At 49.1% G+C, this 24,947-nt stretch overlaps 1 protein-coding gene across 1 annotated transcript in view; it reads right to left on the bottom strand.

Moving 5' to 3' along the window:
* Positions 1 to 2,605: 2,605 nt before the first annotated feature.
* Positions 2,606 to 24,947, bottom strand: part of PDE1B (phosphodiesterase 1B) — a 152,803-nt gene continuing 130,461 nt past the window's right edge. Inside the window, exons 9-16 of the mRNA XM_063119256.1 lie at positions 23,523 to 23,648; positions 20,085 to 20,186; positions 16,250 to 16,370; positions 8,361 to 8,442; positions 8,014 to 8,128; positions 4,352 to 4,488; positions 3,171 to 3,289; positions 2,606 to 2,834 (exon numbers count right to left, since the gene is read on the bottom strand). Coding sequence (XP_062975326.1) covers positions 3,192 to 3,289; positions 4,352 to 4,488; positions 8,014 to 8,128; positions 8,361 to 8,442; positions 16,250 to 16,370; positions 20,085 to 20,186; positions 23,523 to 23,648 — 781 coding nt within the window. The 3' untranslated portion in view covers positions 2,606 to 2,834; positions 3,171 to 3,191. The remainder of the gene's footprint in view (positions 2,835 to 3,170; positions 3,290 to 4,351; positions 4,489 to 8,013; positions 8,129 to 8,360; positions 8,443 to 16,249; positions 16,371 to 20,084; positions 20,187 to 23,522; positions 23,649 to 24,947) is intronic.

Here is a 24,947-nt window from a genome sequence, read left to right as displayed (position 1 = left end):
GACCCTCACCCAGCCTGTACCAGCAAAAGCACTGGGTACAACCCATTTGGCTCCATAGCACTTCAGTTTGCAGGTGGGAGGGCCAATGACACAGTCAAATGCTCCTCCATCTGAGAGGGTTTTGTCGTATCCGTTTTCCTAATCTTATTTTCTAAGTGCAAGGAGATGATAAACATAGATCCTTGCACTTGGAAAACATGCATGTTAAGGAAAAGGATACACTGCAACCCCCTTCCCTGACACCCTAGTTTTCCATAAGTAGAGGGGTTTTGTTTTGGGGTGCATTCAGTCGTGATTCCCTCAACAGCCTTCTAAAGTTGCATGGGCCTCTTGAGGCTGAACCATGCGCTTTTTAGGACTCCGAAGTGCAGCCCAAGACAGAGCTTCTCAGAGTCATGCCTTGTCCGAATGCATATGCCAAGTCATATGGGCCATATTGAGAATATGGGCTGACTGCATCCAGGCACAGGTTGAGCAAGTGCTGAAGGGTCTCGGGCTTGCCTCACCATGAAGCCGATTTGCCTCTCCACCCACATGTACTGTGTCATTACTTAATGTTTGGCAGCTCCCACCAGCTCCCAGGGCCCCAGCTCTAGCTGCTGTGTTGCCTTGTGCTGTATGTGAGCACACGTGAAGAGCCAGAAGTGGTGTGAACATAGGCTTGGTTCAAACATTCCTGACGAAAGGCATCCCCAGGTTGGGAACTGACTAGCCTGGCCCCTTAACACCAGCCCTGGTGCCTCCCCAGATATTTTAACTACAACTCCCATCACCCCTGACCACTGGCATTGGGGCTGATGGGAGTTGTAGCTCAGAACATCTGCAGGGCACCAGGTTGCCTGCCCCTGGAATAACCCCGTCAATGCTCCTCAGTCTCGTATGTTGCAAGAGATGTCCCGTTTACATAATAATGGGCTCAATTTACAAGAAGCCAGATTCCGGCTGGACATCAGAAAAAACGTCCTGACTGTTAGAGCAGTATGACAATGGAACCAATGACCCAGGGAGGCCGTGGGCTCTCCCACACTAGAGGCATTCAAGAGACAGCTGGACAGCCATCTGTCAGGTAGGCTTTAAGGTGGATTCTTGTACTGAACAGGGGTTGGACTCGATGGCCTTGTAGGCACCTTCCAACTCTACTATTCTATTGGCTGGTTATGCCAAAGCCATGATTCTGTTCTGAACTCATGTTTCATTCTAAAAGAAAAAGAGATGCTAGAAGCCAATCCTCTGACCTGGAAGACGTTAACTTCCCATTTCAGAGATTGGGGAGTGATCTGCAGTTTGAGAGAAAGACAACCTGCCCTTGGTTAGAGGTATGTTGTTTACTTATTACTTAACTGAGCCCTAATGCTCAAAAAAACAAGCAGACCACCAGTTCCGGCTCACATTAAACCTTGGTGCTCCTGCCCCGCAAAACCTTCGGGCTCTCCCTGTTGCTGGGTTGCCTGTCTCAGAATTGCCCCTTCACCCTCCTCAAAGCTAAGCCTGCGGTGGGCCTGCTCCTCCATGCCCTGAACTCCGTCCCATGCAGTAACGTGCATAAACACACACACACACATGCTCGTCAGTCACATAGACAGACAGGCTCCCCCCAAAAGGTTCATCATCCATGACCATAGTGAAGAGAACTTACGTTCTCAGCCCAAGAATGCACAGATCAAGGCAATGTTCTGCAGAAGGTGTGCGTGGCCTATGGCCATCTGTGAACCTCCTATTCTCCAAGACCCAGCATCTGCAGAACAACTGGCTAGTACAAGGCCTAGCCATGTGGCATCCATATTGCACATCCTCTACAGGCGGGAGGTGGGAGTGCGGTTTAGCTCCTCCCCCCAGACTGGGGCCAAAGAGATGTTGCCTGCCACTTCCCAGCAGATGCTTGAATCTCTCAAAAGGTGCCACGTTTGGTAGGAGCGGGCAACAATGAATGGTGTTACCAGGTGCAACTTGGCTAGCACTACATCGCCCCAGAATGGTGGTGGTGGGTTTTTTCCCCATTTTTAAAGCACCCAGTTATCACATAAACCATTGTTCAGGAGGGGTGAGATTTGACACACTGTAGAGCTGAGCCAATCTGTTTTAAAGCTGGAGAAGTTGAGAGAGGCTGACCGGTCCTGGTTTAACAAGATGGCGGGCAAAGTACAAGGCCTACGTTTATTCACGCAAGAGGCCGGGATCGTGAGAGGCCTTGAGAAACCTGCTCCTGGAAGAGACCCTCAGGGGTAGTTTCATAAGCGAGGGGAGTCTTCTGGGTCTCCGTTGGTTCAGTCCACCTCCTAGGCTAGTGAGGAATCCATCCACCCACCCACCCATCACACCCACCCACCTGTCAAGATCAATAACCCCCTTGACGTTCTCTTCACCCAAAGTGCAATGGCAGCCAATATATATATATATATTTAAAACCAGCTGCCGTAATTGCCTCGGCAGTAGCTTTGCTGGTTTGGCAGTGAGAAGCCTTACCCAGGGGGCTGTTTGGCGCAGCGGGGGTGGGGGGAGGAGGGCTACGACAGTCCTTAGGGCCATGGGGGCCATTTGCCCATTAGTGATTGGTGACACAGGGGTGACACGAGGGTCTCTCTCTCTCTCTCTCTCTCTCTCTCTCTCTCTCGTTCTCCAACTCAGGGATGGGGCAGGCAGTGGGTGCTGTGTGATGTCGACATCGTTGACTCGGTAACGCTTGCATTTATCATTATTAATATTATTACTAGTAGTATTGATGGTCGCATTCATGTCACACCCTTCTCGAGCTGGGGTGGAGGCGGGCTCCCTCCCTGTGCAGATGGTGCTGAGTCGATGGTATCGAAGACTTTGGAGTAAATTGCGTCGGGCACCTGGCAAGATAAAAGGCAAACAGGATCATGGGCCAGGCTCAGGGTTGTGGGCTGGATAGCTATTGTGGGGCAGAGGGGAAGAGGAGGAGGAGGAGGAAATGCAAATGATTTCAAAGGAGAGCAAGAACACTGAGCGTTTGGGTTCGCCTCAGAGCAGGAGCAAGGAACCTTTTGCCATGATTTAAGGTGCCTCCATTTTTAATCCCTCCCTCCAGAAATTAGCCTGTTTGAATCAGAAGGAGGGTCTCGAACTGGGCTGTTCCTCCCTCCCTGCCCTTCGGCTTGGATTGTTGACATTCCCAGATGATCCGCTCGCCAAGGCAGGGAAATCCTCACCTTGCTCCCACACGGGCCGTGCTATTCCACATTGCCGTTCTGATTGTGCTGGTTCTCAGGGGTGCTTGCCTCCTCCTCACATGGTGAGAGCTCATCAATGGATGTCTGGTTAGTGATCCCTGCGGAAGGAAGGCAGCCATTAGAAGCAGGGAAACGATGGACAGAGATGCCAAAGCCAATCTTCCAAAGCTCAAGCAGCAGGGAAGGTGCAGGGAAAATGCACCCAGGGTGGCCATATGGAAAGGAGGACAGGGCTCCTGTGTCTTCAACAGTTGTATTGAAAACCGTATTTCCGCAGGTGTGATTTGTAGGCATGCAGCACCTGGTGAAATTCCCTCTTCATCACAACAGTTAAAGCTGCAGGAGCCCTGCCTTCTTGACCAGATACAAAAGAGGGCAGGGCTCCTGTTGTGATGAAGAGGGAATTTTCACCAGGTGCTGCATGCATACAAATGACACCTACTGAAATTCCCTTTTCTATATAAGATACAGGAGTCCTGTCCTCCTTTTCATATGGTCACCCTAGTGAACCGACAGTGGCTGATGAAAAGGCAGGTCTTGGAAAGATTTCTGAAGGAAAGTGGGTGGGATATGCCTTAATGAAGAGAGAGGAAGAGATGATTCAGTTTCCAGGAAAGGCATGACAGAAGCGGGGCCTTTTCCATGGTGACTCCCCCTTCCAGTAAGCTTTGCCTTGAGGACCTTGCCCACTAGGCAAGATGGAAATTTAATTTAAATTAAATAATAATGATGATGACGATGAAGATGATGGCAGCGGCAGCAGCAAGGGGAGTGTGTGAAGCTGGCAGAGGCCTGACAGCTCTATTGCTGTAAAGTAGGAGTTGGGAACCTGTGGACTTCTGGATGTTGTTTAAATACAACTCCCATCATTCCTGAACACCAGTCATGCCAGCTAGGGATGGTGGGAGTTGGAGTCCAACATTACCCGGAGGGCCACAAGTTTCCCACGCCTGCTATAAAGATAACAAGGGGAAGTCAGCCAAGAAGAGGCTTTGGACTAATTACACACTGCCGGCACAGACCTGGGTTGGAGACCCAAAACTTGTTTCCTTTGGGAAGGGGTGGCATTGAGTACAGTCTCTTTACAAAGACGGCTGGGAGAATGTCTCCAAGGCTGTTAAATTCCAGCAAGAACCCTCTGCCCCACTGTCCACCCATACCACTGGCCGCTCGCTCCTTCCACTTCTGTTTGTTCTCTTGGATGTACTTTGTCCAGGTGGAACGGAAGCTGTTGATGTCAGCGTTGATGTCTCCCAGTTCGGCATGCTCATCCACTGAGGGCTGACGCCAATGGGAACTGTGGGAGTGAGAGACACAGCTAGGACATAAGCACGGTTAAGACTGGACCCAAACCAATAATTCCAGTCAGTTTGACCTGTAGACAGGCTCCCCCTTTATACCAAAATAGAGTGATCAATCAGCCCCAAGCATGAGCAAAACATATTCACCGAGACTTCACCAAGAAGAAATTTTATTTGGTGAGATTCCATACCACCCAGCTTGCTCTCTCTTCTTGGGAAGAAACTCCAGGGGGAAATACTGGCCAGGGGAAACTGGCATGCTAGAATCATCTCATGATTAACTTATCCCACCAAGATTAGTTTGACTATTAAGGCCTCATCCACATGTCTACATGTCCAGGAATGTACTTCTACAGATTGCAGGTAGATTTTATATTTCCGAATGCTCCTTTAAAAATCCATGCATGTAGAATACTAGCACATTAGGGAGAGGGCTATGCTAGAATCTCCCCACTGCACAAAGTGCTAACTTTCTACATGAAAAGAATTTGGGCTTTTAAAACAAAACAAGGAATCAATCATTCAAAAATATAACTTTCCCATCCCACCCTGCAAATCGAAATGTAAAGCTTGGATCCGGAACCTGTCTTCTGTGCGAAAAAGCAAAGGTCCCCCTGCCCAATCTTTGGGGATCCGCCCTTCTGCCCTCCCCACAGCTCACCCCCTTCGGGAGGGTCCCCTGACTCTCGGTGTGGCATTTCCAAGGAGCTGAAGGAGCTGCCGTGGGAAGGAAGGGAGAGGGAAGTTCTTGTCTGCCAGTGCAGTTATTCCAACATAAATCTGGATCCAACCCTACCAGAACAGGCAGGACTCAACCAAAAGCTGTTGCTATTTGTGCAGCTTAGTTCAGCTGGAACTAAACATATTGGGAAAGTGGAACCAGGTGGCAGACCTGTGAAGTGGGGGGCAAAGGCATAGCAGAGAAGAGAAAGCTAGAAGATGTCCTAGCTGCCCAGAGCAGTGAGCAAAGCTGATCCAGAAGGTTAAGGGGGCACCATCTGATTAGCTGGCCTATAAGGAGACTGGTTGGTATGTCTGGCTGATCCCACCCCACCCACCACCGGCCCATTTGTCCACAGGTCATTCACAGGCTGGATGTCCACTTATTTATTTATTTATTTATTTATTTATTACATTTCTATACTGCCCAATAGCCGGAGCTCTCTGGGCGGTTCACTTGACATTCCCACAATCCCAGATCCTCATTCAGCAAACACATTTGGACCTGCCTCTATTTTGCATTCTCTAAGTTCAATGGGAAAGACCCTGAACACCTTTCCTCTGCATAGCCCAGGGGTACAGAGCCCCAGGCCCAGGGGCAAAATCCAGCCCTCCAGTGGTTCCAATTTGGCTTTCTGGAGTTCCCTCGATGACCACACCCCTTTCCTGTGGCCCCACCCACTTTCCTTCCATCACTGATTGTTTGGTAGTTCCCCCCACCCACCCCAGATTTTTCCCCAGGGACTGAAATGCCTCTCCGAAGGTTTCGTCTACAGCAAAGAGCTTCAAGCTAAAATAGGCTGGTATTTTCCGTACTTTGACCCCACCCTATTTTGCTTTCGGCTCCACCCGCCCACTGGAATGCCCCATCCCAAGCTTCTCCAAAATGGAATTTGGCCTCCGGGATGAAAGAAATTCAACACTCCCTTAAAAAAAAAAAAAATACTGGTATCTTGTATTGCATGTTTTAAATTATTTTAGACGTCTCACTTTCGTTCTGCGGGGATGGAGAGATTCTGTCCGGAGGCCTTTGAAGAATGTAACACCCTTCAAAAACGCCTCCTTGAAAACACGTCTTTTTTGACAAGCTTTCCCCTGGACTATAACTTATTCCGGTTTTATATGACAGTTTTAAAAAGTTTAAAGTTTTTAATCTTGATTTTGTATATTGCGCTTTTAATTGTAAACTGCCCAGAGATAATAAATAAATAAATAAATAAATAGTTTTTAAAAACTATTAAAGAGTTTTTAAAAACTCTTTAATATCCAGCCCAGGGGGGAGGGTGTAATCGCAGTTGGGGGGGGCAGCTAATAATGGCCAGGAGTGAGGGAAAACCACGTTCCCTTGCCTGGGGAGTGCCTGATGAGTGTTTCTGCCTCAGGGACTTCCGAGCAAGTTCAGGACTAAACGCAGTGCCTGGAGAACAACAGCCCTCCCCACTGCGCCACACGCAAAAAGGCCATTTCCAGCTACAAAGGGCCCCCGCCTACGCGAAGCCCAGCTTTGCCGCCGGCAGCACCGCTTGGATCTTGCCTCCTGGGAGTTGAGCGACACAGATGCTGTCCTCAGAGCTGGCCTCTTGAAAGGTTCCGTTTGATCTCGCAGACTGACGCGGGGACCCTTTGGTCCTCGCTTCCATCCCTGACAAGCAGGCACCACGCAAGGAAGGAGCCGCTCCGCAGAGCCCGGAACTCGCCGGGAGAGAGGCGGAGGGGAAGACCCCAGAGGGAGCTGCCTCCTTCCTTCCAAAGAGCCACAGACCTGCCAGCTCTTCCCCACTGAGAGACACTTTTATTGATTTATTTCAAACATTTCTTCTTCGCCGCCTCTCAGGGCAGAAGCCCTCCCAAGGCGGCTTAGAACCATACATTAAAGCAATAAAAGCATAGGCAGTAAAAGCAATAAAACCACAGACAGTAAAATATCAGTCAAAAACAATAAAAGTTCACAGTAAAAACTAGCAATGAAAGCTCAACATATTTGTGGACCGAGTCGTAGGGGTTGTCCCAAAATCCAGGAACTCCCTCCGGATTTGTTTGTTTGGTGGAAATAGAAATATGCACAAACCGCAGCTGCAATTTATGCAAATTATGACCGAAATTTGAATGAATTACGCAAACTGCAGCTGTGATTTGCGCACATTTCTATTTACGCAAATACATTTTTTAAAAATGGGAAATCCATGAACTGGCCCGACTCAATGCCCGCAGGATAACAAGCTGATGAAAGATCAGCCAGCTTCACCTCCTGGGTGGATTCCTCCAACCTTAGGGTGACCATATGAAAAGGAGGACAGGGCTCCTGTATCTATAACAGTAGTATAGAAAAGGGGAATTCAGTAGGTGTCATTTGACTGCATGCAGCACCTGCTGAAAAGCCTTCTTCATCACAACATTTAAAGCTGCAGCAGCCCTGCTATTATTATTATTAATATTTATTTATATAGCGCCATCAATTTTCATGGTGCTGTGCAGAACAAAATAAAACAAAATACAAAACACCCTGCCCTATGGCCCTGCCCTCTTGACCATACAAAAAGGGTGTTGTGATGAAGAGGGCATTTCACCAGGTGCTGCATGCATACCTGCAGAAATTCCCTTTTCTATACAATTGTTAAAGGTACAGGAGCCCTGTCCTCCTTTCCATATGGTCACCCTATCCAACATACATAAGTGGGACAGAAAGCTGGGAACTCAGGAAGCCGGAAAGGACACCCAAGAGGGAGGCCTCCCTCTGGCAGTGGATCTCCACTGCATCGCCATGCCGCTGCACTCCCTGTCCCTCCTCTCTATGTGCAAACCTGCTCTGGCTGGCGGATTTGTTCTTGGAGCCTTCCTCCGCCAAAGGAATCACCATCTTCTCCGCCACATCTGTCAGAACTTGAAAAGTGGGCTCCACGATGAAGTCAATGAAGCCTGCGGAAGGGAAGGGGTGTTAGCAACAGAGCTGCGGACCCCTACCTGCCTCCCCTGAGCCCCGTGAAGCTCCACTGAGAGGGATGATCTGCAAAGGGCAGGGAAGGACAGTTCAGTCTGGGGTTAGAGGGGGGCAGGGCTGGCAGAGAACCCTGTAAATCCCAGGTAGGGAACGAAGAGGCAGTCAGGGAGGGCCCCACCACAGAATACGTCCCCGATTTGTGCAACTCACCAATCTGGGACTGAGCCACCAGTGTGGACGTGCGATCACACAGCGGGGAGAAAGGCAATCCCAGTTCAGCCTCCTTGTCCCCCTGTAGGAAGTGAAGCAATATCAAGTTTCTAGTCCTCATGGGGGTGTGGAATGAAAACAAGGGCAACATCTCGTTTTCTAAAATACATTGCCTGAGGACCATCAGGGCAGGGTTTCCAGTCAAGGGGTGAAAGTTCTTTGCTTAACACAACTCCCAGTTTATTGCCCTGCATCCTAGTCCTCCTTTCTCAATATACTTTTTGCTCCATTCAGCAATCTCTACAGCAACCTTCACCAGCCCGGTGCCTTCCCGACTGATGGATTGATACACGTTATTACCCGCTTTTCGTTATAAAACTATCCCAAAGCAGCATACAAAGTCAATAAAGCACCATAAAATCATACAGCATCAACCAAGGCAACATTAAAACAGGGGAGGAGAGAAACACAGATAAAAAACAGTTTACAAGACGCAGCGACACAGATTCAATCAAAAGCCTGGGTGAACAAATAGGTCTTTAGTTGGTTCTGAAAGCTTTTAAGATCTGGCACTGGCTGTATATGAGCAAGGAGGGAGTTTCATGATCATGCCTGTATCGAGGGCACTCGCGCGCGCGTTGCCGTGTATCGAACCCCAAGCAAATGTGGTACCGTTAAGAGGACATCCCACTACATTTTAATATCCAGGCAGGTACATGACCAGGTGCTCCATCAGATAGCCAGATCCGAAGCCGTGTAGGGTTTTATGTGTCCCCACAAGCACCTCGAACCTGGCTTGGTATCTTATTGGCACCCAGTACAACTCCTTCAGAACTATGGTCGTATCTTCCTGGTTGGCTGTCCCACTCAACAGCCTAGCCACAGCATCTTGCAATAGCCACAGCTTCTGGGCCAGTCTCAAAAGCAGCCCCATGTGAAGCGCTCATCCAAGATGAAGGTTACCAGTGATCAGATCACCATGGCCAGGCTATCTCTGTTCAGGAATGGCTGTAGCTGGTGAACAAGCCAAAGCGTGGAAAAAAGCACTCCTCACTATGTAGGCCACTTATGCATTCCATTGACGGATCTAGGAGCTTCCAAATCGTGCAAAGTATGGGTTCCCCTCTATTCGGAACTGGTTAGGCCTCATCTTGAGTACTGTTTCCAGTTCTGGGCACCACACTTCAGGAAGGATGCAGGTAAGCTGGAAGGGGTTCAGAGGAGGTCAATGAGGATGATCAGGAGACTGAGGGGAGACATGATAGCACTCTCAAATACTTGAAAGGTTGTCACACAGAGGAGGGCCAGGATCTCTTCTCGATCCTCCCAGAGTGCAGGACATGGAATATTGGCCTCAAGTTACAGGAAGCCAGATTCCGGCTGGACATCAGGAAAAACTTCCTGTTAGAGCAGTATGACGATGGATCCAATGACCTAGGGAGTTCATGGGCTCTCCCACACTAGAGGCATTCGAGAGGCAGCTGCACAGCCATCTGTCAGGGATGCGTTGAGGTGGATTCCTGCACTGAGCAGGGGGTTGAACTCAATGGCCTTATAGGCCCCTTCCAACTCTACTATTCTATGATTCTATGATCTAGAAGCTATGCAGCTGCTCCTTCGGAGAGGGAGCGCAACTCCATCCAGAACAGGAAAAGACAGGTTGCTTACCTGTAACAGGAGTTCTTCGAGTGGTCATCTGTGCATTCACACATATGGGCTCTGCGCCTGCGCTGAGCTAACAGTCGGAACTTCTAAAGCTGAGAACGTTGATTTTGGTGGGAACCCCTCCCCCACCATCGAGTGCGCATGCACCGCGGGTTCCCGCCTATCTCCTCAGTTTCCGAGACCGACTTGCTGGTCCCAGATCCTAGGAGATAGTGCCTCTATCGATGCCGAAGCTGTCGACACCGAAGAGGGGATGGTGGGGGGTTGTGTGAATGCACAGATGACCACTCGAAGAACTACGGTTACAGGTAAGCAACCTGTCTTTCTTCTTCGTGGTCTCTGTGCATCACACATATGGGAGATTAGCAAGCTGACTTACCGGAGGCGGGTCGGTGTCGGCTGTCATGACTGGAGAATTGCAGAGAGAACCGCTCTGCCGAAATTGGAGTCACGTCTGGCTCTGGTATCGAGTTTGTAATGGGTAGCGAACGTAGTGGACCTGGACCATGTCGCCGCCCTGCAGATCTCTGGGATGGAGACACCCCTTGTAAAGGCTGTTGATGCCGCTATTCCCCTAGTCGAATGGGAACGAATTGGCTGTGACAACTGGAGGTGTTGGGTCTCGTACGCTAGTTTAATAGTCTGTACGACCCACGTAGCAAGCCTTTGGGATGAAACTGGTAGGCCTTTTTTAGGGCCACCATAGCATATAAACAGCTGTTGCGTCTTTCGATGTGGGGCTGTTCTATCCTTGTAGAAGGCTAAGGCTCTGCGGACATCGAGGGTGTGTAGAGTCCTTTCTAGTGGTGAGGTCGGAGATGGAAAAAAGGATGGTAAGATTATATCCTGATTGATATGGAATTCTGAAATTACTTTCGGACGGAAGTTGGGGTCTGTCCGGAGAACGGCTCTGTCGTTGTGGAACACAAGGAAGGGTGGATCGATGCGCAGAGCTGCTAGTTTGCTAGCTCTTCGTGCCGTTGGGATAGCTATTAGGAAAACGACCTTTAACGTGAGGAGCCTCAGGTCTACAGTAGCGAGGGGCTCGAAAGGTTTGTCGAGAAGAGCTTTCAGGACCACAGATAAGCTCCAATGTGGAGTGAAGTCTTTCAGTGGAGGGGCCAAGTTGTTAACTCCCCGAAGAAATTGTCGTACAAGGGGATGTGAGAAAACTGAGTAGCCGTCTACTGTCGATCGCTTTGCAGAGATTGCAGCAAGGTACACCTTGAGTGATGTAAGCTTAAGGCCCCTTTTAAACAATATGTTAAGGAAGGCTAGAATTCCTTGAATAGAATTGTCATGTGGATCGAAGTGTTCCTCAGTAGCGAACCGAAGGAAGCTATTTCATTTTGCGGTGTACGCTTTTTGTGTCGGGGGCTTTCTAGCTGCTTGTAGGATTGCTGTTATTTCTTCAGGTAATTCTTGATTTACTACTGGATGATCCATGCTGTTAGGCGTAACAACTGTAAGTCTGGGTGACGGGTCGTTCCTTGGTGTTGAGTTATGAGAGTTTTCGAGGTCGGTAAGTGTATGAACTGACTGTGGGACAGATTGAGAAGGGGAGCAAACCAGGGTTGCCTGGGCCACCATGGGGTGATTAGTATTCCCTTGGCTTTGTCTGTCATTATTTTGTGCACAGTCCGAGTTATCAATGGAATTGGAGGGAAAGCATAAAAAGGGAGGTGATTCCAGTTGATTTGGAATGCGTCTCCTTTCGAGTTCGTTCCTATGCCTCCTTTGGAGCAGTACCGTTGAAGGACTGCGTTGTGGGATGTGGCGAATAAGTCTATAGCTGGTTGGCCGCATGTTCTGAAGAGTTGAAGCAATTTGGACGGTCCATTTCCCATTCGTGCGGTGTCGTTATCTTCCTGCTGAGTGTGTCTGCTAGGATATTGTCCCGCCCTGGTATGTGTATCGCCGTTATCTGGATCTTTCGTGGTATGCACCATTTGAGGATTTGGGTTGTCTTTCGAATCAGTGGTGAGGACCGGGTTCCTCCCTCTTTGTTCAGGTGCCACATGACAGCCGTCTTGAGTTTGGAGGTGTGCATAGTGGGCACCCCAGCCGAACGTTGACGCGTCTGTGGTGAGGGTGTACACTGGAGGCGTTTGTACAAATGGTATTCCTTGGTTGAGGTTGTGTATGTTCTGCCATCAAGAGAGGGATAGTCTTATTCTTGGGGGAATGGTGAGATCGAAGTTCCTGGCGTTGGTAGTGTTCGGGAACGATCTTATGAACCAGTTCTGTAAGGGCCTCATATGGAGTCTCGCCCACCGTACTACTGACACGGTGGTGGCCATATGCCCTAGGAGACGTTGAATTTGGAAGGCTGTTGTCCTAGCTTTGGAAATTCGTCGTGCCAAGGCCATAATTTTGTGTACCCTGTCGGAGGGTAGATAAGCTCTTGCCGTTGTGGAGTCGATGGTAGCGCCTATGAACTATATTGTCTGACTTGGATGAAGTTGTGATTTTTCGAGGTTGATGTAAAATCCCAGTGATCCGACGGTATGGATGACCTCTCTTAGTGATACTAGAAGGGAGGAGCGAGTAGGGGACGCTATTAACCTGTCGTCCAGGTATGGGTAGATTTGTATACCCTTTTTCCTGAGGTGGGCACAGATGACTGCAACGCATTTCGTAAAAACTCTTGGTGCCGTTGCTAAGCCGAAAGGCAGGACTGGAAACTGGTACATTTTTTCTCCCACGAGGAACCTGAGGAAGCGCCGATGTGCAGGGTGAATCGTTATATGAAAATACGCGTCCTTCAAGTCTATTGATGCGAACCACATGTTTTGTTGTAGAAGTGGGAGTATGGTAGATAGTGTGACCATACGGAATTTTTTGACTCTTATGTGGCGATTGAGATTTCTGAGGTCTAGGATGGGGCGAAGAGTTCCGTCTGTCTTCGGAACTGTAAAATATCTTGATAGGAAGCTGTTGTTTATATTGGGATATACTCTTGCAATTGCTTTTTTGTTCAAGAGTGCGGCGATTCCCTTTGATAATGGTAGAGAGGGGGTTGTTCTTTTTACGATACCGACAAGTGGGGATGTTTTGAATTCTAGCTTGTAGCCCTCTCGAATAATTTTTAGCACCCAAGCGTCTGAGGTTATGTGTTCCCAATTGGTGATGAATGGTTGGAGGCGGTGATTGAAGTTGTATGATGAGACGTGTAGGGTGGTGCGAAACTTGGAGTCAAAGCCTCCGCTTGGAGGCGGAGTCAGGTTTTCCCCGGGATTGTCTAAATCGCTGATGTGGCAGCTGTTTTTTTCTGACGGTACTGAGGAGTCTGTCATTGAGAGCGATCGGAGTATTGTTTGTTTTGAGGAAAAACTCTATTCCAATATCTATTTTTGAACGTGTGAGGTTGAAATTGGGATAAACCCATTTTCTTTGCCGTCGTCTTTGCCTTCTGTATTGAATCCATCATCTCATCTGTATCCTTACTGAATAAACCCTCGCCATTGAAAGGAAGGTCCTCGATGCGGGATCTGGCTTCAGGTGTGATCGATGCGGAACGTAACCAGGCATGACGGCGACAGCCGCAACCATGGCTTTTGCGTCGCAGCCGACCTGGTGTCTGGTAGTGCTGATTTGTAACTGGGATAGGCGTATGGCTTCATCTTGGAAGACATGGGCGAGTTCCCTTTTTTCCTCTGGTAAATAGTCACACAGGGAGGCTATTTTTTCCCAAAGGAAAAGTTGACGGCGCGCCATGGTGGCCTGGTAGTTTGCCACTTTAAAGCCGAGCGCTGCAGAGGAATAGATTCTACGGCCCATGAGGTCCAGGCGTCTGCCTTCTTTGTCCGATGGTGAAGCATGTGTCCTTTGTGACTTTCCTTGGGAGGATTCTACGATTATGGAGTTTGGCTTGGGATGTGTAAAAAGGAAGCCAATGTCCTTGTCTTGTATACGGTACATTGATTCGAGTTTTCTCGATGTCGGGGCCATTGTAGCTGGAGCCTTCCATGAGAGTTTTGCCGTTTGCAATAGAGTAGGGAGAAACGGGATGGATACCGGAGCTGTTGCCTCAGTATAAATGGCATCGAAAACTGGGTCTTCGATTTTTTCAATGGGTTGGTGAGTTTGAATTCCCAACGATTGCGCCATTCTCAAGATCTGATCTGTGAAATGGAAGGTGTCCTGAGATGGTGAGGAACCTTCAGGTGTTTCTACTGCCTCGATAGGTGATGGTATCGACGGTTGCGGAGATGACATCGATGTTGCATCAGAGACATAATCGTCCTCTGATTCTGAAGGGTAAGAAGCACGGTCGTCCTGGTTCCTTGTCTGAGAGATTGGAGGAGCTGGAAGTGGGCGATCCTCAAAGGAGGATACTACCGATGCTATTGCTGTAGGTTTGTGCATCAATGAACTACCGCGAGGTGGTACTGGCGGCGGTTGATCAAGTTGTTGGGTAATTGTAGCCGGCGGGCGTCAATGTGGAGTCGAGGAACGCGATCGGTTGTCGGCGATGGGATCAAAGGGATGATACGAATCATGCATTTGCTGTTGATTCAATGGGATGGACCATGCTGAAGATCTGATCCAGCTTCTCTCTCTTAATGGGGATCTGGATCTGGAATCGTAAGAGTTATGTCTAGATCTATTCGACGTCATGGAAGGGTTAGGGCTATACACTGCCTGCCTGGGAGACTGCTGCTGTGGCAGGTCTATCACAATTATTGGTCCCGAAGGGGACAAGTCTTGGATTTCTCCCTCTGAGAGAGAGGCAGTGTTTGGTCGATTGTGTCCTGAAACGGACCCGTGCTTCGAGGTCGAACGATGACTTTGTGTAGGAGTGGGTTCTCTTCGGTATGGAGGGGTGCCCTCCCCTGTAGATAGTTGTGCGTCTCCTCGGTCACGTCTCGACATCGATGGGGTCGGTGTCGTAGGAGGCTGTAATGGACGCAATGATGAAACGGAAGACGTTGGGGATGTGTGAGCGACCCCCGATCTTTTTGCCTTTTTTGCCTCGTGCTTAGAGGTAGCGAGTTTCCTCTTTTTTGCCTGCATTTTTTCCATGGCCGATTTTTTCTCTTTCGGCTTCTTTGGAGGCTTTTCACGTCTTGTCGCACTCCTCGAGTCGGCGTCGTCACGGTGAGGAGGAGGGATTTGTTGGTGCTTCCGTAGCCATTGTCAGTGGTCTATCGACTGCGAGCAAGGCGTTCTTCCAAAGGATAGCTTTTAGTCGGTCTGAGCGATTTCGTCGAGTTTGTTTGGAGAAACTCATGCAATGGGCACAAGATTCAATCACGTGTGACTCTCCCAGACACAGCAAACATAAGGAGTGGCCGTCTGCGGGTGGCAGTTTGCTGCGGCACTTGACGCACTTTCTGAAAGGGGCTTTTAGTGCCATACGCAATAAAAGAAGTAGGAAAAGAAGATTAGGCAGATTTTGAAGTATATTAATTAACAAGATTTTTTTATATATATATAGAAAGAGTGAGGAAGTTGAAGGAGAAGCTGGAAGAAGGAGAAGAAGAGGATAAACGAACGTTCTCAAAAGGATTTTTCCGGTAAGTGTTGGAGCGAAGTCCCGTACGTGTTGCCAGCAAGGCGGTTGAAGAAAAACTGAGGCGGGAACCCGCGGTGCATGCGCACTCGATGGTGGGGGAGGGGTTCCCGCCAAAATCAACGTTCTCGGCTTTAGAAGTTCCGACTGTTAGCTCAGCGCAGGCGCAGAGCCCGTATGTGTGATGCACAGAGACCATGAAGGAGAACCCCTAATTCCCAGACAGGCGAACCAACTATCCAGAGTGCCTCTGCCTCGTCAGGATTCAACCCCAGCTTACTGACCTCATCCAACCCACCACTGCATCCAGATACTGGTCCAGATGTGCATGCTCACTAGGGAGTGATGGATGTTGTAGCCCAACACATCTGGAGAGCACCAAGTTGGGGAAGGCTGCTCCAAGGGATGGTTCCCACATATTGTTTTGCGCTCCTGGTTTCAAAGTGCTTGTGCACTGCGTTCAAGTATACAAGACAGGCACACGCCCATTTCACAGATTTGAAAGACAAAGCGGTGGAAGGAGGGCGAGAGTGGGAAGAATCCTTTCTTGCTAGCAAATACTTCAAAGGGAAGAACGTAAGATTACATGCATGGCCCCACCCCCACTCATTTCATACTCCAGTCGTCTGTGTGTTTGCTTTGTGCTTGGGAATCTGTACCTGAGCATAGAATATCATTCAAGAAGCAGACCTCGGATCACCAGGCATACCTGTCGGAAGAACTCTTCCATGAGGGCTTTGGTCCACCGGGAGTGCACTGTCCATTGCTTGGTGGGGTGGCTGATGTCAGCTGCATGAAGCAGCAAGGAGAGCGCTTTTGACTTGTCGATTCTGGAAAGGCAGCAACATGGAGATCGTGAGAACAGGGTCGGATCTTCTTCCTCCGGCATAACAAAAATATGGACATACAACCCACCATCCATAGGAACATGGGAAACTGCCTTATACTGAAGCCATGGCTAGAAAAGGGCTTATCCCGGGGATCGCCCCAGGATCACCCTGTGTGTCCAGATGACGCACAGGGGATCCCGGAGGCAGGAAGGGATGATCCCTCCATTTCCCCATGATTTTGCCCTACCCTTCTAGCCCGGTTTTTCTGCAGTCCTGGGCTGATCCCAAGACCGCGGAACGTGTGGCCGGGCGTCGCGGTTTCTCCCAGCTCCTTGTGAGTAACCCTGAGGAGCCGGGAGCCACACAAGGGGCACAGAGCTCCTGAGGAGCAATGTGCCCATTGGGGGTGGGGTGGGGGAGTGGGGATTTTTTTTAAAAAAAAAAAACCAACAACACTTACCTTCTGTGCATGAGCGCTCGTGCGCTCTGTCTCCTTTAAAAGAAAAAAATGGCAGCCGCGATGTCACATGCTGTGTGTAAACCAGGGCGACGATCCCCTCATCTAGCTGAGGCCTGAGTTAGACCCTTGGTCCATCTAGCCCAGTATTGTCCACACTGACAGGCAGGGTTGTTTCCTAGTCCCACCAGGAGCTGTCAAAGGTTGAGCCCTGGGAGCTTCTGCACGCAAAGCAGGTGAGTTGCCACTGAGCTGCAACACCATTCAGCACACCCATTCTCAGTACACCCACCACTGGTACCTATAGACTACTTTGATAGGCATGCACAGATCCAGGGGCAAGTGCATCCAGCCTGGCACCACACAGATCCCTACAGCAGAGATCTCAGGTCCACTGCAGCTTTTGAGCAGGTAAAGAACAGCAGAATTCCCTTCCAAGCAGCGGGGGAAATGTCTGCTCCAAACCCCGCACAGATGAGTGATGACCTTGCTTCTTCCCCATGCCAGATGAGACCAGGAACCCCAAATAATGGCTAGCTAGTAAGCCAACAAAATATCTGTGGATACCTTTGCTGTTGTACACCAGAAACCCTGAAAAAATAGCATGACCCAAATGCTGTTGGGCTGAACAAAACATTTCCAGTCCAGGCCTTCCCCATCATTGTTTCTGCACTGGTATTCTCCTGATTTCCATTCCTTAGTCTGTACTGGGAAGGCACTTTGTCCCTCCCACTGAAACCACTCCCACAAAAGCAGCACTTTCTGAAAAGCCACAAGACTGCAGAACACAGAGTTTACCCTATAAGGACAAGCTACCAACAGAACTCGGCTGAAATTCTGTATGAACATATTCAACAATGTAAAAACAAAAGTCCCCCTCCCACTGTTCCTTTGGGTGCTTTTTCACTCCTTGCCTCAAACGTGTTCGCCTATTAAAGACGCATTGCCCTTCCTCTGAACTGACTTTGTTTGCTCTCAGTGACATCAGCACACGGCCAAATCTGATTGGTTCGCTTGCTTTGCGATGTCATCACATTCTATACGTATTCCCTGACTGGCTGGGATCAACCGTTGTGAGTAATGCAAAAAAGGCAAAGACCATTCAGCACAACCAAAAATTTGCCCACCACACCAAATGGTCATATTGTTTCAGTGCTGTTCTTCGGCCTTTTGGTCTTCTGGCAACTCCTGCTGTCGCTTCCCCTACCATTTCCCCCCTCTGCTTCCTCCTCCTTCGCTGACCTTGATCACATTTGACAGCACGCCTTGTTTAATTTGATTGGCCATGGTGCTTTTGTTTATGAGCATCCATCCCCACAGGATGTCAGACCTGACCCTGTAATCTCATTGGCTAAAACACAGGTGGGCAAGGCACAAACAACAAGCTGAATGCAGCCCCCAAGACCTTTCTTGAGGCCCCACAAGGGTATGTGTTGCTGCTGAAATGCCCTCTCCACCCCACCCCCCACTCTCACAACTAATGCAAGAAGCGGCAGCTGCTGCAACCATCGCTAATTTTAAACATATTTCTGGGGCTGTCATGCTTCTTTCCCCCTCTTCCCCCCTTCCTCTCCTGGCCCCACAGAATCACCGCTGCTTTATCACAGAAAAGAATGCGGATTGTGACCTTACCTCTCTCCTCAGGAACTTGTGAGAGACTCTCTATTCCTGCTCTCACAAGGCTCTATGTTTCAAAAGAATGCTCTGTCACCCTCCTTGCAACATAGAGTTGCCAATATCCAGCTCAACAGAGTCAGCTGTATGGTGCAGGAGGGTCACAGGGCCTGTTCCTGCATCATATAGAGCCCTGTGAGAGCAGACCAGAGCACTTCTCACAGGTCCCCAGGAGCAAAATGTTAAGACAACCAGCATTCTTTTTATGAGGCTGGGGTTAGATACTTTGTGTATGCTTTCTGGGTATGCTTTGTGTGCGCATACAAGTACATGTCTACTTTGTGCAAGTGTGTGTATGCTTTGCACATGCCTGCACAAATGAATGTTTTGTGAATGTGTGCGCACATGTGCATATGCTTCATGTGTGTTCACACATACAACCCAAGTACCCATGGGTCCCTCAGGGCCATAGACGTTGCCCACCGCTAGGCTAAAACCATGTAGGTCGCCACCAGCAATAGAGGGCAGTGTGGGCTAAATGAGGCCGAGGACTATGAATCAGGGAGGGTCCATGATAGCACTCTTCAAATACTTGAAAAGTTGTCACACAGAGGAGGGCTAGGATCTCTATCCCCTCTATTCGGAACTGGTTAGGCCTCATCTTGAGTACTGTGTCCAGTTCTGGGCACAACACTTCAGGAAGGATGCAGGTAAGCTGGAAGGGGTTCAGAGGAGGTCAATGAGGATGATCAGGAGACTGAGGGGAGACATGATAGCACTCTCAAATACTTGAAAGGTTGTCACACAGAGGAGGGCCAGGATCTCTTCTCGATCCTCCCAGAGTGCAGGACATGGAATATTGGCCTCAAGTTACAGGAAGCCAGATTCCGGCTGGACATCAGGAAAAACTTCCTGTTAGAGCAGTATGACGATGGATCCAATGACCTAGGGAGTTCATGGGCTCTCCCACACTAGAGGCCTTCAAGAGACAGCTGGACAACCACCTGTTAGGTATGCTTTAAGGTGGATTCCAGCATTGAGCAAGGGGTTGGACTCGATGGCCTTATAGGCCCATTCCAACCCTACTATTCTATGATGCTATGAACGTGGTAGAGTGCATGCTTTGCACGCGGAAGGTCCCAGGTTCGATCCCCTGCAACTCCAGGTAGGGGGAGGAAGGAATCCTGGCTGAAACCCTCGAAAACCCCTGCCAGTCTGCATTGACAATACTGGGCTAGATGGACCAAGGATCTGACTCCGTATAAGGCTGCTTCCTATGTTCCTCAGGCAGTGAGGGCAAAGGGGGAAAATACCACTGAGAAGATGAACATCAGAACCCCACGCATGTATTCACAACAAGTGCCGGAAATATAGGATCAATCCAAACAAGCATGCTGCCAGTTGGCTTTCCCTGGCCTACAGCAATGCAGTTCTTTTGAGAAGACAAGGCAAATCAGGGCTCAAGTTCCCCTGGCCCTGCCTCCCCTCCTCTGGACAACCCGGTCTATGTCACATGCGTCCCTCCATGCCAAATCCCCTTCGCCACTCCAAGCCTGAACTGTGTCAGGTCAGCCCACCCGCCTATCTTTGTGCACAGCCCCAGCTTTCTAACCCGCCGGCTCCTTCCTCCTTCTGCCACTTACCGCTCAAGCTGCTGTAAGGAGGTTTTCATGGACTTGACTTGCTGGAAGTGGCAGGACATGTCCGTAGCTAGAACCATTTCGATCACAAGCGACCGGAGCTCCCTGTGCCGCACGGAGAGAAAGAGAGAGAGAAAGATGGTCACTGTCACGGTCACACACACACACACACACACACACACACACTTGTCTTCCGGTGTATTTAACTTTTGCCACAATTCTCTCCACACATCCCTTGCGGATACACTGAGGAAGGGCCCCTGTTGCTTGGGAAAAAAAGAAGGGCCTGTCCGTTTGGTTACCACAAAGGGCCAGATTTGAGCTGATTGTCATTGGAGACCTTCACAGACCTCAAAGAAACACCTCTGTTCCAGGAAGATGCAGACATCAAAGATCCCTGAGTGGTAAGTAATTTCAGTGCCGTGATGTGCTTTCAAAATTACCTCTAATAATGACAATTATTTCTTTTAGCCTGCCCCCACGAGGGCTCTGAGAGACTCAAACGGTATTACATTGCAAGCCTCTTCATGTCTACGCTATCCTATTGGGTTCAGTGGTACTTACTCCTAGGTAAGTGGCTCTGGGATCAAAGCCTTAGACTCACACAAACGCCCTTACTTCTACTTGATATATATTCCCAGACATGGTTTATCCTCTCACTGGCACTTTTGCTGCTGGGGAAGCCTTTGTAACTTCAATCCTCCCAGAAAGGCCTTGGCAACTGCAATATGTTTAACAGAGGGAGTTTGCCGACCTCTATCACATTTTTTTTAATTGCCACTGTTGAGCAGATGGATGGATTCAATCAGTCACCATCAATGCAACTGTTGTGCCCTGATCCGCTCAGCTTGGAGAAAAATTCTGCGTGATTCAAAACCTTACTCCCCTTACTTTCACGCTATTTCTTCCACAAAAGATAACAGGTGCTTCCAGATTAGGGTGACCCTATGAAAAGGAGGACAGGGCTCCTGTATCTTGAACAGTTGTCCAGAAAAGGGAATTTCACCAGGTGTCGTTTGGATGCATGCAGCACCAGGTGAAATTCCCTCTTCATCACAACAGTTAAAGCTGCAAGAGCCCTGCCCTCTTGATCAAATACAAAAAGGGCGCTGTGATGAAGAGGGGATTTCACCAGGCGCTGCATGCCTACAAATCACACCTGGTGAAATTCCCTTTTCTACACAAGTGTTAAAGACACAGGAGCCCTGTGGCCCTCCGGGTAATGTTGGACTCCAACTCCCACCATCCCTAGCTGGCATGACTGGTGTTCAGGAATGATGGGACTTGTATTTAAACAACATCCAGAAGTCCACAGGTTCCCAACTCCTACTTTACAGCAATAGAGCTGTCAGGCCTCTGCCAGCTTCACACACTCCCCTTGCTGCTGCCGCTGCCATCATCTTCATCGTCATCATCATTATTATTTAATTTAAATTAAATTTCCATCTTGCCTAGTGGGCAAGGTCCTCAAGGCAAAGCTTACTGGAAGGGGGAATCACCATGGAAAAGGCCCCGCTTCTGTCATGCCTTTCCTGGAAACTGAATCATCTCTTCCTCTCTCTTCGTTAAGGCATATCCCACCCACTTTCCTTCAGAAATTTTTCCAAGACCTGCCTTTTCATCAGCCACTGTCGGTTCACTAGGGTGACCATATGAAAAGGAGGGCAGGACTCCTGTATCTTATATAGAAAAGGGAATTTCAGCAGGTGTCATTTGTATGCATGCAGCACCTGGTGAAAATTCCCTCTTCATCACAACAGGAGCCCTGCCCTCTTTTGTATCTGGTCAAGAAGGCAGGGCTCCTGCAGCTTTAACTGTTGTGATGAAGAGGGAATTTCACCAGGTGCTGCATGCCTACAAATCACACCTGCGGAAATACGGTTTTCAATACAACTGTTGACGACACAGGAGCCCTGTCCTCCTTTCCATATGGCCACCCTGGGTGCATTTTCCCTGCACCTTCCCTGCTGCTTGAGCTTTGGAAGATTTTCTCTGCCCATCATTTCCCTGCTTCTAATGGCTGCCTTCCTTCCGCAGGGATCACTAACCAGACATCCATTGATGAGCTCTCACCATGTGAGGAGGAGGCAAGCACCCCTGAGAACCAGCACAATCAGAACGGCAATGTGGAATAGCACGGCCCGTGTGGGAGCAAGGTGAGGATTTCCCTGCCTTGGCGAGCGGATCATCTGGGAATGTCAACAATCCAAGCCGAAGGGCAGGGAGGGAGGAACAGCCCAGTTCGAGACCCTCCTTCTGATTCAAACAGGCTAATTTCTGTAGGGAAGGGTAAGTCGGGTGGGGTCCCTCAGATGTTGCTGGACTATAACTCCCATTATCCTCAACCATGCTGACTGGGGATGATGTGAGTCGGAATCCAACAACATTTTGAAGGCCACAGGTTCCCCATTTCTGCTATAAATGGGTTGTCTGGAAAGACCTTCATGGGTTTGGAAGAGGGTTTTTTTTAGATCTGCAGTCTAAAATAATAAAGCCCAGGAACAATTTTGCTACTCCATCTGCTGATTGCATGAATTCTGCCAAAAACTCATGCATTCGCTGCTATGCAAACAAGCGATGTGTTCTGGGATTCCAGGTCATCAGAAAGTTCCCGTCATCATCTTTAATAAATATAAGAGACACGGAGACCAAATGTGGACCCTGTGAATGGTCTGGAAGCAGCTGGTGGACTACAATTCCCAACAAACCTAGTCAGCACAGCCAGTACTGAGGGATGATGGAAGTTGCTGTGTAACACCAGCTGGAGGGCCAAACATTGCACAGCATGTAGAACTGGGCTGAGCAAAGTTTGGCCCTCCAGCTGCTGTTAGACTGCAAGTTCCATCATCCCTCACCATTGGCTGTACTCACTAGGGCTGATGGGAATTGCAGTCCACCAACATCTGGAAGGCCACATGTTCCCCACCTCTGGTATAACGTATTTCAAGATAGCTGGAACGAACCTGTGGACCCGATGAGTGATCAGTGGGAGTCCCATGTAAGCGTGTCTGAACTTAAATCAAAATAATTAAGGCTGCAAACTTAAATCCAATTTAGAAGTGCAGCCTTCCCCAACCTGGAGCCTCCCAGATGCTTGATACTTGAAATCCCATCAGCTACATCTAGTATGGCCAATGATCAGGAATGCTGGGTGGTCCAAACCATCTAAAGGAAACCGGTTCGGGGAGGCTATACTTGGGAGTGAGCCCCACTGAACTTTGTGGGACTTCCTTCCAACTAAGTTAACATGTCTAGGGCTGTACAGCTGTGTTCCCCACCTTCCCCACTTGAGCTGAGGGCAGAATTGGCAAACAATTTGCTTGATTCTCCCTCCGATGCCTGGGTCCAACCCTACGCCCCCATTTCTGGGCCATGTCTTCATCAGCTAGAGAGAGCACTATCTTTTCTTTATGGGTGAACAGGGAGTGGAGAAGGCCTCACACAAATTCGTCCTTGGTCAGGTTGACGAGGATGTTCATCTCTTCTTCCTGCATCATACGGAAGACGGCACTGATATGGTGGTTCTCCAGCACAGAACGATCATTGTACAAAATGGCCGTGTCTGACCTGGGAGGGAGGGAAATGGTACAATTCAGAAGCAGTAATGGGACAGTAATGACGAGCTCCTCTACATTTTTTTAAAAATCACACTGCCTTACCGTAGCTTTCTGCATCCACTTTCTTTCTGGGATGTGAGCGGCGCCATTACACGGGCGGCCACGTGGTTTTGAAATTGCATACTTGAATACTTCCTCTATCTGCTTGCTCCATATGCTCAATTCACTTTAATGAGACACTGCCATCTAGTGGTGTAATTATAGCACAACGTCGAGATTACACACTGGGAGATGGTGCGACTTCCCGGATATTCCCACATTATCTCTGGGGGGTTTTAAACCCACAATTTCCAGGGGATAGCACGGGAGGGGCCTGGACGCTGATGACGTTGTGTCATGAAGCCACAAACATCCGTGAGTGGCCAATCACGAGTGTGCTATAAATCGCTCATTTAGAGAAGCTCGGTGATTCCAAGGGCATGTCCAGACAGTCTGGTTTGGGGGAATCAGGTGAACGCATCTCCCTGCTCCAAAGTGAAACTGTAGACTGTAGGGTTAGCAAAGGCATGTCAAAAGCAGCCTTTCTGAACCTCGCATCCCCAAATATTCTTGGACTACATCTCCCGTAATCCTTGACCCCTGGCCAGGCTGGCTGGGGGCAACAGGAATCCAAGAACATCAGTGACACAAGGGTGGTCTAAGATACATCCTTGCGAAACCTAGTGGTCCTAGAGGAAAGGAAGCAGCAGCTTCTAAACCAGAGCAAGAAAAGCTGGGTCACCATTTGAAAGACTTGTTAAATTAGGAAAAACATGGACCTTAATTGAATGAAGAGAGTGGAGACTCTGGATACTTTCAAGCTGACTTATACAGTTCAGACTACTTGACAAGAGTAGCATCAACTACTCCGACAGAGAGGAGCTCTCTGGGGTCTTGGAAGACATCTTTCCTGGAGATGCCCAGAACTGAACCTGCAACCTTCTGCATGCAAAGCATGTGCCTTACCTCTGAGCTATGGCCCTTTATAAGCAAATGGATTATCACAGCCTTTCCCAACCTGGTGCCCTCCAGATGTTTTGGACTTCAACTCATCTGTCCCAGCCAGCACAGACAATGGTAAGGAATGCTGAAAGGCACCAGGCTGGAGAAAGCTGGCTGATAACCCCCATTGCGTCTGGTCAAGAGGGCAGGGCTCCTGCAGCTTTCACTGTTGTGATGAAGAGGGAATTTCACCAGGTGCTGCATGCATACAAAGGACACCTGCTGAAATTCCCTTCTCTAGACAACTGTGAAAGATCCAGGGGCCCTG

Source organism: Elgaria multicarinata, chromosome 3 (genome assembly GCF_023053635.1).
Source record: "Elgaria multicarinata webbii isolate HBS135686 ecotype San Diego chromosome 3, rElgMul1.1.pri, whole genome shotgun sequence".
NCBI lineage: Eukaryota > Metazoa > Chordata > Lepidosauria > Squamata > Anguidae > Elgaria > Elgaria multicarinata.
The sequence above is the reverse complement of the archived record's forward strand: the minus strand, read 5'-3'. Positions and strand labels throughout refer to the sequence as shown.